The 13,527-nt window shown below is 54.0% G+C and overlaps 2 protein-coding genes across 4 annotated transcripts; both read left to right on the top strand.

Annotated features, from left to right (window-relative positions):
* The first annotated feature begins 21 nt into the window (after positions 1 to 21).
* On the top strand, positions 22 to 2,929 carry CENPB (centromere protein B). The gene has a single exon (XM_070247265.1). It carries the CDS (start codon positions 297 to 299, stop codon positions 2,112 to 2,114), a length of 1,818 nt encoding a protein of 605 aa, XP_070103366.1. The 5' UTR covers positions 22 to 296; the 3' UTR covers positions 2,115 to 2,929.
* A 2,347-nt stretch (positions 2,930 to 5,276) lies between these two features.
* Positions 5,277 to 9,082, top strand: SPEF1 (sperm flagellar 1). 3 transcript variants are annotated; one of them, XM_014735051.3, is made up of 8 exons: positions 5,277 to 5,575; positions 6,772 to 6,883; positions 7,244 to 7,400; positions 7,598 to 7,637; positions 7,773 to 7,833; positions 8,058 to 8,181; positions 8,293 to 8,396; positions 8,627 to 9,082. In XM_014735051.3, exons 1-8 carry the CDS (start codon positions 5,467 to 5,469, stop codon positions 8,949 to 8,951), a joined length of 1,032 nt encoding a protein of 343 aa, XP_014590537.2. In that variant the 5' UTR covers positions 5,277 to 5,466; the 3' UTR covers positions 8,952 to 9,082. The 3 variants fall into 3 exon arrangements, with proteins under 3 accessions (XP_014590537.2, XP_001496066.2, XP_023481938.2); XM_001496016.5 differs by lacking the exon at positions 8,627 to 9,082 and having other exon boundaries at positions 8,293 to 8,535; XM_023626170.2 differs by lacking the exon at positions 6,772 to 6,883 and having other exon boundaries at positions 5,303 to 5,575.
* The last annotated feature ends 4,445 nt before the right edge of the window (positions 9,083 to 13,527 follow it).

Consider the following 13,527-nt stretch of genomic DNA (forward strand, 5'->3'; position numbering starts at 1 on the left):
CCTGGCTCCCCGCTCCCCGCGCCGCGGCACTTCCTGCCCACCGTGCCCGCGCCGCCCGCCCTCGCCCGCGCCCGCCGCCTGCCGCCCGCCGCCCGCAGCCCGGCGCCGCGCCCGCCGGCACCCCCGAAGGTGCCCCCGGCCCGGCCGGGTCCTTCCCCGCCCGCCGCCCCGCGAGCCGCTTTGTCTCGGGCGGGGCGCGCGGGAGAGGCCGCCAGGTGCCCCCCGCCGCGGGCCCGGGCCCCCCGCCCCGGGGCGGCGGCGGTGGCGCCGGGCCCCGGGGCGGGGGGCGCGCCAGGATGGGCCCCAAGCGGCGGCAGCTGACGTTCCGGGAGAAGTCGCGGATCATCCAGGAGGTGGAGGAGAACCCGGACCTGCGCAAGGGCGAGATCGCGCGGCGCTTCAACATCCCGCCGTCCACGCTGAGCACCATCCTGAAGAACAAGCGCGCCATCCTGGCGTCGGAGCGCAAGTACGGTGTGGCCTCCACCTGCCGCAAAACCAACAAGCTGTCCCCCTACGACAAGCTCGAGGGGCTGCTCATCGCCTGGTTCCAGCAGATCCGCGCCGCTGGCCTGCCCGTCAAGGGCATCATCCTCAAGGAGAAGGCGCTGCGTATAGCCGAGGAGCTGGGCATGGACGACTTCACCGCCTCCAACGGCTGGCTGGACCGCTTCCGCCGGCGCCACGGTGTGGTGTCCTGCAGCAGCGTGGCCCGCGCCCGGTCGCGCAGCGCTGCCCCCCGGGCCCCAGCGGCTCCAGCCAGCCCGCCCGCGGTGCCCTCGGAGGGCAGCGGCGGGAGTACGACCGGCTGGCGTGCTCGGGAGGAGCAGCCGCCGTCGGTGGCCGAGGGCTACGCCTCCCAGGACGTGTTCAGCGCCACCGAGACCAGTCTGTGGTACGACTTCCTGCCCGACCAGGCCGCAGGGATGTGCGGAGGTGATGGACGGGCGCGCAGAGCCACCCAGCGCCTGAGCGTCCTGCTGTGCGCCAACGCCGACGGCAGCGAGAAGCTGCCCCCGCTTGTGGCCGGCAAGTCGGCCAAGCCCCGTGCAGGCCAAGCCGGCCTGCCCTGCGACTACACCGCCAATTCTAAGGGTGGTGTTACCACTCAGGCCCTGGCCAAGTACCTGAAGGCCCTGGACACCCGCATGGCTGCAGAATCTCGCCGGGTCCTGCTCTTGGCCGGCCGCCTGTCTGCCCAATCCCTGGACACCTCGGGCCTGCGGCATGTGCAGCTGGCCTTCTTCCCATCTGGTGCCGTGCAGCCGCTGGAGCGGGGAGTGGTCCAACAGGTGAAGGGGCACTACCGCCAGGCTATGCTGCTCAAGGCCATGGCTGCGCTGGAGGGCCAGGATCGCTCAGGCCTGCAGCTGAGCCTCATGGAGGCTCTGCACTTCGTGGCTGCAGCCTGGCAGGCAGTGGAGCCTTCGGACATAGCTGCCTGCTTTCGTGAGGCTGGCTTCGGGGGTGGCCCTAATGCCACTATCACCACTGCCCTCAAGAGTGAGGGGGAGGAAGAGGAGGAGGAGGAGGAAGAAGAAGAGGAAGAAGAAGAGGAGGGTGAAGGGGAGGAGGAGGAGGAGGAAGAGGAAGAAGGCGAGGAGGAGGAAGGCGGAGAAGGAGAGGAGCTGGGGGAGGAAGAGGAGGTGGAAGAGGAGGGCGATGTTGATGACAGTGATGAAGAAGAGGAGGAGGAGGAGGAGAGCTCCTCTGAGGGCTTGGAGGCAGAGGACTGGGCCCAGGGAGTAGTGGAGGCCGGTGGCAGCTTCGCGGGCTATGGTGCCCAGGAGGAGGCCCAGTGCCCCACCCTCCATTTCCTAGAAGGTGAGGAGGACTCTGAGTCGGACAGTGAGGAAGAAGACGAAGATGAGGATGATGAGGAGGATGAAGATGAAGATGACGAAGATGAGGAGGAAGATGGTGATGAGGTGCCTGTACCCAGCTTCGGGGAGGCCATGGCTTACTTTGCTATGGTCAAGAGGTACCTGACCTCCTTCCCCATTGACGACCGTGTGCAGAGCCACATTCTCCACTTGGAACATGATCTGGTCCATGTGACCAGGAAGAACCATGCCAGGCAGGCCGGAGTTCGGGGTCTTGGACATCAAAGCTGAGCGACTGGGCCTAGCCATGCCCCCAACTTGGATGTGGCAGCACCAGCCCAGGGCAGAGGACTCTCCGGCAGCCACTGTGGATTGAACCAGAGTGGGGAGCCCCAGATCCTTTAGTGATGTTCTCCTGGCCCTGTGACAGTCCCAGTCACCTCGGTAGGGTCCGGGGCTGGGGTCAGCCTCACTGCCTGCTTATTGCCTCTTTCTCAGAATCCTCTTTCCTCCCCATATGCCCCTTGGCTTGGGGGACCAGGTGGGGAGGAGGGGGGAGCTGTCCGGTGCTACCACACCGTGCCATCAGTGGACTAGGCCACAGCAGCAGCCAGGGATGGGCCCTGGAAGCTCCCGGCCGGAGAGTGCCTCTCCCCTCTGCCGTCCACACTAGGTCTTTGGTGGAGGGGACCCCAAAGCCATTCTGGGAAGGGCTCCAGAGGAAGGTCCAGCCTAGGCCCCCACAAGGCTGGCAGCCCCCCCATCCTGCCCCCTGGGCCGTCTCAAGAAGCACAGTCTAACTCACTGCAGGCTCCTGAGCCTGCCTCTGCCTGCTTCCCCTCTTCCCCAGTCCATGTTACTTTGGCCCTTGGTTTTCTTTCCAGATTGGAGGTTCCCAAGGCACCCTCCAGAGGAGTGATAATGGGCGCTTCCCTTGTGGGCAGCTGCAGGCCCCATTCCTCTTCTCCGTCTCTGACAGGGCCCTATCCTGGGTAGGGGGTCTGGGGCTGGGCCCAGAGTCCAGCCAACCAGCAGCTCCTTTCCCAGCCTGAATTCAATAAATCTGTCCACCCCCCTTTTGTGGGGGTGAACGTTTTAACAGCCAAGGGTGCATCCTTCATGGTCTGGGCTTGCGTCTGTCTTGGGGACATGTCCTTCCCTGGTTCCCTTTGGGCCTTCCTCTGGCGGGACATGGAAGCAAATGTTGAGAGGGTGGCCACAGCCCTGGCCGTGACGTGGGTAGGGGCAACATCCATATCTAAATGTTATCTAAGCTTGGGAAGGAAGGAGTCTTCACTACACCTGCCTGGGGGTGGGTTTGAGGAAGCTGGGCCTTGCACTGCTTTGGGGTTAGAGAGAAACTCGGTGTCATTTGGCTGGGGCAGGAGAGAGAACCAGCAGTCCCTGCTGGGCCAAATTAAACTATAGGTACCTGGGATCTAGGCCTAGCAAGGCCCATTAAAGAAGGGCCTTGCAGGAGTGGGGCCAGAAGGCAGAAAGAGAGGTGTGTTGGGACAGCTCCTGTGGTCCAGGTTGGAGTTTGGAGGGGCATATAGGGCGTCCCTTGGTTTACCTTTGGTGCCTGAAAAGGGAGCCCTTTAGGCCTTTCAGTGATTGGCATCTCCAAGCCTGGCGGCTGTCCTTGGGAACAGTGGCAGGAGCAAGGTGAAATTGCTGACTCATGAAATTGCTGGGGACACACTGCACCCCCAAGAGGCTGAGGATGAGTTGGCAACTCCCTGTGCAGTGCCCTCCAGTCCAAAGGTGAGGACTTTGCAGATTGGCGCCCCCTGTACTCCCCGCCCCCCTTTTCTTCACTGAGGCCCTCAGGCCCCAGTGGTTCCAGGTAGAGGCAGGCTTGAGCTTGAGCAGGGCAGGCAGCTCTGCGCCCTAAACCGGTTTTCCCACCTCTGCTGGGGCTGGCACATCACCCTGTGGTTCCTCCCTGCCACCACCTTGCAGTTCCTCCTCTCTCCACCCTGGAATGTTAAGGGGGGTGGGTATCCAGGTCATCTTTTGTCCCTTGCCTGCCCTGGGTGTGGTCCCTTCTAGAAAGGCAAGGCCACTGTAGGACTTAAACAAGAAGGTGGGGTGACTTCCACACTTGGCCTTCCACACTCCTGGCACTCAGGGATCCCCTCCAGGATGTGAAGGCTTCAAAACTAAGTGACAGCAAAAAGCAGTTGAGAGTTCCCTCTTCCCCCCACCTCATCTGAGCCCTAGAGGAGGAGACCAGAGAGCCATAAGGAAGCCCAGCCTTCTCCCTGGCCTGCTCTGGAGTAAGTAGGTGGGAGCAATAGCCTTCTCCCCAGGTGCCCCAGCCAACCCAAGTCCGTCACCTCAAATACCAACAAGGTAAATCACTCCCATTTGTCTCCTGCCAACAAGAACACCTCTTTGCTGGAACTGAGATCATCTCATCAATGATAACACCAACTGATGCTAATAGGGCTCTTGCTGTGTGCCAGGCTCTGTGCCAAGCGCTCTGGATGCTCACAAAGCCCCTATGAGGTAGGTAAAACCACGAGAAAACAGGCATAGATAGGTCCAGTAATGTGCCCAAAGCCACACCACTAGTCTGTGGCAGAAGCAAGCTTTCTCCCTAGGCTGACCCAACTAGTGTCCCTTTACTGCTACTCTGTACCCGTTCACTAAGGACGGACCCATATTCCTAACCCTCCTAAATATAGTGCTCTTTTAAAAAGGAACTGGTTACTGAAATCAGTTTCTAACCTATGGAAGAAAAGCTCTTGGAGGGAGATGAGGGATGTGGAAGTGTCTACAGGAGCTCTGCTGTACCTATAGCCAAATCCCATTCCCCCAGTCCCCATACAAATACAGGTGTTCTGTAACTGCCCTTCCCATTCTCCTTCCCTTTACTGCACTGGAACAAATAGGTGTGAACCATCCCCATTTTACAAAGGAGGACACAGGGTTAAGGAGTTAAATGACCTGCCCAAGGCACTGGCCTTGAGCTCAAGTGTTCTGGGAGTCTGGGGTACACGTTAAACGCCCCACCAGGACACTGCTGGGAGCCAGGGAGTGGTGATGGCCCTATAAGCACAGAGTTTTGAGGAGGGACACAGCAAGGAGGCACTGTCACATAGCCTATCACACATTCCAGATGGAAAGCAGTGGGTGATTAATAATGGACCTCCCAGATAAAGCTGACAAACATTGGAATGCTGCCTTCATTTGGGACTGATCCCTAAAGGACTCAGAAGGGGGGGTCCCAGCCCTGGGGATGCTGGTGTAGGGGCTCTGCGGGCCTGGTTGGCTTTGGTAGGTCCCAGAGTGGACCCGTGGCTGGTCAGCAGGTGGCGTGGGCGTAGAGGTGATTTCTCCTTGGGAGACGGGGAAGATGAAGCCACCTAATCGCCTTTTCAAAGCCGGGGCCTTGAGAGGAGGTAGCGGGAGAAAAACTACAAATCCCAGAACCCTCTGCTCCTCGGCGAGTCACGGATGGTTGCCATGGTTTCAGAAAACAATATGGCTGCTCCCAGCTGGGACACAAGTCTTGGGATTAGAGAGGCAAAGTTGGGTCTGGGCGGCGGCAGCGGCGAGAGAGGAGGCGCTTGAGGGATCGTGAGGTTGGGCTTGGACGCTGCACAGCTGGAACGGCCTGGCCTTGCCGAGGGCACCAATGGCGGGCAGCGTGGACGAGGAGGCGCTGCACCAGCTGTACCTGTGGGTGGACAACATCCCTCTGTCCCGGCCCAAGCGAAATCTCTCCCGGGACTTCAGTGACGGAGGTGTGCGCCCAAGTGTGTGTGCGTGTGCGCGCGTGCCTCTGTGTGTCCGTGTGTGTCTACATGTTTTGTCCTGTAATATGGGTTACTGTAGGAGTCTGTGTGCATACATGTCTTCTTTGTGCTTGTGTGCGTGTGTTGGGGGTGTGTTTGGGGGATGTCTGACTATCTTCTAGGACTTCAGTTGTATAAGTGTGTGTGTATTTCTGTCTGCATCTGTGGGAATGTGCGTGTGTGTGTGTCCATATATACGTCTACATGTTCTATCCTTTATGCATGTGTGGTATGTGTGTGTGTGTCTCTGAGTGTGTGAGTCTATGACTCCCTCTTGGGACTTTAATGACTATGATGTGTGTCTGTATATGTATTTGTGCATCTCTCAGTGTGTGCACATTCATTGCTGTATTCTATATTGTCTGTCTTGTGGGAGTCTTGTGTGTGTTCAGATGTGTGTTGACACATTCTGTCCTGTATGTATGTAGAAAAGTCTTGTGTGCATATGCCTTTCTTTGTGATTGTATAGATGTCTGTGTGTCTAAGTCTGTCTCCTGGGTTTTTAATGACAGAAGTATGTGTCTCTCTGTGTGTATATTGGTGTATTTATGACTTGTTGTGCTTGTGTATTGGTGACTGTCCCTTGGAACTCTACTGATGGAAGTATCTCTGTGTGTGTTTGTGCATCTGTGTGGTTTTGTGTGTGTGTGTGCTATATGTGTGCCTGTGTGTCTATATACACTGTGCTATGTGTATATCTGTAGAGGGATCTTATCACATATATCTGTTTGTGTGAGTCTGTGACTCTCTCCTGGGACTTTGGTGTTGGTGTGTGTGTGTGTGCATCTATATCCATGTGAATTCCTAGTGTGAGGCCCCAGGCTCCTAAAGGGCTCTCTTGGAGACTCATTCTCTGCTAGAGGGCCAGAGACCTCAGTTTTCATATGCCCTGAGTTAATGGGGAAGGGATGCAGCTCCTCTGGGGTATGCTGCAGGCTTAGTCTCTGACTGATCAGTGATCTCGCTTTCTTGTTCCCCACTCTACTACCACTCCCTCCCTGTCATTATTCCCCTTTCCACCTTTCCACTTGGCCCCACCACTCTGCCACCCCTGATTCTCCCACCCCACCCATTTCTTCTCCTTCCCTCTTCTCCCTTACCCAACCCCCCACCTTCCATATCTGCTCCCACCCCTACTCCCTCAGTCCTGGTCGCAGAGGTCATCAAGTTTTACTTCCCCAAGATGGTGGAAATGCACAATTATGTCCCTGCCAACTCTCTCCAGCAGAAGCTCAGCAACTGGGGTCACCTGAACAGGTAGCAGAATACCTGGGCACACTAATGGGGACTGCAGCCCCTATCTGGGATCCCAGGAAGGGCTGCCCAGCCCCTCCACCTCCTATGGTCTCCACAGCCCAGGCTGGGACTGTGTTGGTTTCAGGGAGGGGAGGGACAATGCAAACAGAATCCATCTGGTAACAAAATCAAGGGACTCTTCAATTGGGGAGGTGACAAGGAACCTCCGCACTCCCAAGCACGGGGCTCAGATGCGTGCCTTCCCATTCCCCCAGGGCTGCACACTTAAGGACTGCAACCACCACACCCCCCTCCTTCCTCTCACCCCCCTCACTTCATTCTCCCATGACCCAGTCCACCATCCCTCTGTCTATCCCCCAGGAAGGTGCTGAACAAGCTGAACTTCTCGGTACCAGAGGACGTGATGCGCAAGATTGCCCAGTGTGCCCCGGGCGTGGTGGAGCTGGTGCTCATTCCACTGAGGCTGCGCCTGGAGGAACGGCAGAGGCGCAGGAAGCAGGGCACGGGCTCCTTACAGGTGCCACCCAAGTCAAGCTTCTCCCACTGCTCTGGGGGAGCTGCCCGGGCAGCAGGAAGCCCCCCCTGTTGGCCATAAGTGTGGGAGAAGGGTGCCTGGCTATAGGGAGCCTGGCCTGGGGGATCACAGAAGTGACATGGGGCTCTATGGGGATGGGCAGCCTGAGCTCACAGTGGCCCCTGGGGGTGTTCTTTCAGGAGCTGGCCCCCCAGGATGGCACTGACTACATGGATGTGGGTAAAGTGGCCTTTATTTTTCCTTCTTCCCAGGAGGAGCCTTCCTCCTGTTCTTCTTTCCTATGTGGGGTGGGGGTGGGGAGGGGAAGGAAAATAGGACTCCAGCACAGTTACTCCTCCACATGCCTTATCTCAGGTTTGTCCCAGAAGGCCCCAGGGGAAGGTGCCCCAGACCCCCAGGGAGGGGGGCAGCTCAGGTAAGGAGGCTGGCAGTTCCTGGCCTCAACAGGCCCGGTGATCTCTGACATCCACACCGAGCCGGGAGGTGAAGGTGGGGGCAGGTTGCACCTAGAAAGGTAGGGAAGTCAGGGACGGGGTGGGGAGGTGAGGAAGGTAGGGGGTAGGAGGGGAGGCCAGGCTGAGGGACAGGTGTGGGTGGGGCCCGAAGTCTAAGCCTCCCCTAAGCTGCTTCCCACCCCAGGCGGGGTTGGCTGCCAGCGCCCCGGCCTCCAGGGTATACCCAGGCGCTGCAGGGCGACCCAAGCTTCGTCCTCCAGATCGCTGAAAAGGAGCAAGAGCTGTTGGCCTCGCAGGAGACCGTGCAGGTAAGAGTGCACTAGGAAGGCGGGGGATTGGCGGGGAGGCCTTGCAGCCTGGAGAGGCAGGGGCAGAGGGCAGCGGGCCGTCAAGCTTGACTTCTGCGTGGCGCGGCCCAGGTCCTGCAGATGAAGGTGAGGCGTTTGGAGCACCTGCTCCAGCTCAAGAACGTGCGCATCGAAGACCTCTCCCGGCGGCTCCAGCAGGTGGAGCGTAAGCAGCGGTGAGAGGCAGCCCCCGTACCCGCCAGAGCCCAGACGCTGCGACCAACGCACCCACCGACGGAAGACGGACGGACGAATGGGTGGGCGGAGCCAGCAGCTCCAATGAGCCTCCTGGGGCACGAGCGCCCCTCTCCCTTGGGGTAGGGGTAAGCGTCGGGGGTGGTGGGACAGAAGCCCTTCCCCGCAGAGCCCCTGACTGAGCCACGTCCTTCCACTCCATCGGGGTCAGGAGAATGGACCGCTTTCCAGAACCCAGAAGCCACAAGCAGAGACCTGGCGTGCCCCACAAAGCAGTGCCTGACACCGGGGTCTCCACTTTGGCGCTCCCTGCCCTGGGCCTTGGGGGGTCGTCCACTGGCTCAATCCACAACCCTAGAACTGGGTCCCCGCCCAGCTCTGAGGACAGCAGCGTCTCCATCCAGGCTGGTGCTCGGCACCTTGGGCCGTGGGGGAAGCTGCCCCAGGCAGCTGAGGGACTCCCCTGCCCCTCCTGGGTGCTCACCTGGGACCCAGCTCAAGGTTGGGGAGTGCAGCAGCTGGAGAGGATGGGGTGAGGAATGGGCTCAGCTAGGAGTGGGGAAGCCATTGCTATGCCTATACCAATGGCCCTCCCCTCCAATGGGTACTGTTGAGAATGTTTGGGGGATATGGGACAGGGCTACCCCATTAAAGGTGTTGTGCTCTCTCTTCTGTGCCTTCCTTCTGTCTCTGCCTGGATTCCTGAGGGCAGTGAGTTCCTGCCCACCTTGGCTGCCTCCCACCCCTTGAGTGGAAGAACCTTGTAGGCCCAGAGTGGGTCTCACCTTGTGAGCATGTGGGCCCTGGGTGGCCATTGCTTGGTAGGTTGATGATATCACAGGGGCCAGGTCTTGTGTACTAGGACAGATTGACTTCTAACTCTGGCCTTAGACTGACCCCCAAACCCACCCTCACAGTGTCCTCCAACCCTGTCCAACCCCAACCCCAAACCCAGGCTTCAGATTCTCCCCAAATGTAGCCACACAATCACCTTCAACTCTACCCAAGGACTGACCCCTAAATCTGTCCTCTGTATCACTCCCATAGACTGATCCCAAGTTCTGTGGACTGAGGCCAACCTTGACTCCCAACCCTGACCAAGATGCCATGGCCATGGTGTGACCCTAACTCTGATCATTTACTGACTACCAGTAGCATTGAAAATTTGTAAATCCTGAGACCTCAAAATTCTACTTCTAGGCATATGCTCAGTATATACCCAGGGGAAACTTAATCTCTTGTGTTCTGTGTTCTGTAACACATGTACAGCAATGTTCATAGCAACATTCTTTGTAATAGCAAAAGAACTTGTATTATCTATTACCATGTAAGAAATTACTACAAACTTAGTGGCTTTGAATAGCATACATTTATTATCTCAAGAGTCCAGGCATGGCTTAGCTGGGTTCTCTGCTTCACAGTTTCTCACAAGGCTGCAGTCAAAGTATTGACCAAAGCAGTGGTCTCATCTGAAGGCTTGACTGGGGAAGGACTCACTTCCAAGTTCACTTGGTTGTTGATAGAATTCAGCTCCTGTGGGCTGTTGGCCTGAGGGCTTCAGTTTCTTGAAGGTTGTTGGCTGGTGGCTGCCCTCATTTCCTTGCTATGTGGCCATCTCCAGTATGGTAGTTTACTTCATCAAAGCCAGCGAGGGAGAGAGTTAACAAAGTCTGCTAACAAGATGGAAGTTACAGTCTTATCTAATGTAATCATAGAAATGACATCCATCACATTTGTTGCTAGAAGTAAGTCACTAGGTCCAGCCCACATTCAAGGGGAGAGGTACACATGGATGTGAATACCAGGAGGCAGGGATCATTTTAGAAGCTGTCAACCACAAAGAGGAAAAAGCAATGAAAGGATAAAATCTAGCATAGTGGTTACCTCTGAGGAAGCAGAGGCAGAGATGCAAGAAGCACATGAGTAAATATTATTTGTAATATCTTAGTTCTTGGGGCAGGTGGTGGGTTTACAGGTGTTCATAAGTGGACTGTTTATGGACAAGTGTGGAGAGAGTGTCTTGAAACAAGGATATGTGTAGTCCAATTCTGTTCACCTGAGTTCCTAAAATATTAAATAAAAATAAAGGTTGATGACTACTCCTGACCTTGGTCTGAACCCCTTCCTTGCACTCAGCCTGGACTTAGATTAACACTTGCTTCTGCATGACCTTCTGCCTTCCCCAAATTAGCCACCAGCTCTTCACACATACTAATCCCAGCTCTAGCACTGTTCTCTCTCCATAGTCTGCACTGGGTCTCCAGAGTTCTGTTTTCTGAACCTTTCATCCATAGACCACATCTGTAGGCTCCTGTGTGTGGAGCTCATAGAGGTAGATTGTGGGAGGGGCCTGAGGACCAGCAGGTGGGGCAGGGCATGGTTCTGCCTGACAGGAGCACAATGGGCCCAGAATGCGGGTTCAGTGATTGAGATCACTCCCTGGAGAGTCTGCTGGCCTCCTCCAGGGCAGAGGCTGGGCCAGGTCCTGGAGGTTCCTTTTTATTGAGTTCCCCCTCTCTATTCCTAGTATCTAGATATGCCTCAACCCACAATCACAGCTCACAACCCTACAAATCAAACCCCAAAAGCAATGGAGAATTCTACTGAATGTTTCTTGGGAATAAATGTGAAGGTGGATTACATGACACATTATAATTCTTTTTTTTTAAAAAATTTTTAATTAATTTATTTATTTTTAAAAGATTTTATTTTTCTCCCAAAGCCCCTCAGTACATAGTTGCATATTTTTAGTTGTGGGTCCTTCCAGTTGTGGCATGTGGGACACAGCCTCAGTGTGGCTTAATGAGCAGTGCCATGTCCGTGCCCAGGATTCAAATTGGCAAAACCCTGGGCCGCTGGAGCAGAGTGCATGAACTTAACCACTCAGCCATGGGGCCAGCCCCGACACATTATAATTCTACAACTCTTCTTTCAACATCTCTCTTATTCCCCAAACTTCCACTCTGACAGCCATTGACATATTTCTCCTGCCCTGCTCCTCACTTCCCTCTCCCCTTTCTTCTGGTTCGTTCATTTATTTATTCATTCCTTAAATGTTTATTGAGCGTCTACTATGTACTAAATGCCAGGAACACAAAGATAAGTTTATACATGATTTATCTCCTCCAGTGTTCACAATCCTAGAAGGGGAGGAGGCATGTAAAAAAGTATTTAAATTTTTTTGTTATTTAACATTTTAAATAGATAAAACATATAATTAAAAAAAAACATATAAAAAGTGAAAAGTCTTGCTTCCCGCACCTCCAATAAGCATCCTGTATCTTTAGTTTTTGTGTATTCTTCCAGAGTGTGTTTATGGGAATACAAGCAAACACCCACATTTATTGTTCTCTTACCTCTCTCTCTTTTTTTAAACGTAAGGGGGGAGCATACTACCCACTTTATCCTGCATCTTGATTTTCCACTCAGCAAGATTGCTTGTAGATCTGTGATGGTCAATGTTATGTGCCAAACTGACTGGGCCATAGGGTGCCCAGATATTTGGTGAAACATTATTCTGGTGTTTCTGTGCGGGTGTTGTGGGATGAGATTAACATTTAAATGGGTAGAATGAGAAAAGCAGATTGCCCTCCCTAATGTGGGTGGGCCTCATCCAATCAGTTGAAGGCCTGAATAGAATTAAAAGCCTGACCATCCTGTGAGTAAGAGAAAATTCCTCCTGCATGATGGCCTTTGAATTGGGACATCAGGACATCAGCTTTTTTCCTGCCTTTGGGGCAAGTGGTGGGTTTACAGGTGTTCATAAGTGGACTGTTTATGCACAAGTGTGGAGAGAGTGTCATGAAACAAGGATCTGTGTAGCCCAATGGAGTTCTTTGGACTCTAAAACATCAATTTTTCCAGGGTCTTGAGCCTACCAGCCTTTGGACTGAAACTAAATCATCATCTGTCCAGCTTGCTGACTCATCTTACAGATTTTGAAACTTGCCAGCCTCTATAATCACATGAGCTAGTTCCTTATAATAAATCAATCTCTCTCTCTCTATGTATATATATCTCATTGGTTCTGTTTCTCTAGAGAACTGTGACTAACACAAGATTTTTATGTATCAGTCCATTGAAAACTTCTGTTTTTAAAGCCGTATGAAATTCTATTGTCTGGGGGGCTGGCCCAGTGGCTGAGTGGGTAAGTTCATGTGCTCCACTTCAGCAGACCGGGGTTTGCAGGTTTGGATCCTGGGCACGGACCTACGCACCGCTCATCAAGCCATGCTGAGGTGGTGTTCCACATAGAGGAACTAGAATGACCTGCAACTAGGATATTCAACTATATACTGCGGCTTTGGGGAGGGAAAAAAAAAAAAAGAGGAAGGTTGGCAACAGATGTTAGCTCAGGGCCAATCTTCCTCACCAAAAAGCATACCTTAAAAAAAAAATTCTATTATCGGCATCAAATTTATCAGTCCTCTATTTAAGGACATTTTAGTTGTTTCTAATCTTTTGTTATTAATAATGGTAATGTAACAATGAATAACCTCATACATTCATAATTCAGTATTGTATGCAAATATATCTGTACGATAAATTCCAGAACTGGGGTTGTTATGTCAAAGAATATATACATTTGCAATCTTGATAGATATTGCGAAATCGTCCTCCACAAGGGCATGGCTCAGAGCAGAGGCTGAAGACTGGTGGTCTGTTGCCTGCTTTGGCTTGCACAGTGTTGTGTTTTTACAAAATTAATTGCTAATTTTTACGCTGATGAGGAGGTGAAGCAACAAGAATTCTCATACTCTGCTGATGGGAGTATGAGTACAACCATTTCAGAAAACACTTTGGCAGTTTCACACAAAATCAAACCTATGCCAATGCTATTCTATCAGGGTTCAATCAGAGAAGTGGAAAGGATTTGTTACGGCGATTTGACTTCAAGTAACTGTTCAACAGTCTCTGTAAGGCTGTCATTTTTGCATCTGGTGCTGGAGCTTAAAGTCCACAGGTCAGGCAGTTGGTGAGGGAAGATGGACATAAAGTGGAGGAGAGAAAGGACAAGTTGGAATCCATGAGCATAAGCTGGAACCCTTGAGGACAAATTGGACCTCATGTCATTTCCCACTGCCTGCAAACTTGATGAAGTGGGTATCCTGC

This window comes from Equus caballus, chromosome 22, assembly GCF_041296265.1.
Source record: "Equus caballus isolate H_3958 breed thoroughbred chromosome 22, TB-T2T, whole genome shotgun sequence".
Lineage (NCBI taxonomy): Eukaryota > Metazoa > Chordata > Mammalia > Perissodactyla > Equidae > Equus > Equus caballus.

Coding starts and splice junctions, on each gene's coding strand:
- SPEF1 (XM_014735051.3), top strand. CDS start 5,467: ATGGCGGGCAGCGTGGACGAGGAGGCGCTGCACCAGCTGTACCTGTGG. Junction 5,576..6,771: donor CCGGGACTTCAGTGACGGAG/GTGTGCGCCCAA, acceptor CTACTCCCTCAG/TCCTGGTCGCAGAGGTCATC. Junction 7,401..7,597: donor AGGGCACGGGCTCCTTACAG/GTGCCACCCAAG, acceptor GTGTTCTTTCAG/GAGCTGGCCCCCCAGGATGG.
- CENPB (XM_070247265.1), top strand. CDS start 297: ATGGGCCCCAAGCGGCGGCAGCTGACGTTCCGGGAGAAGTCGCGGATC.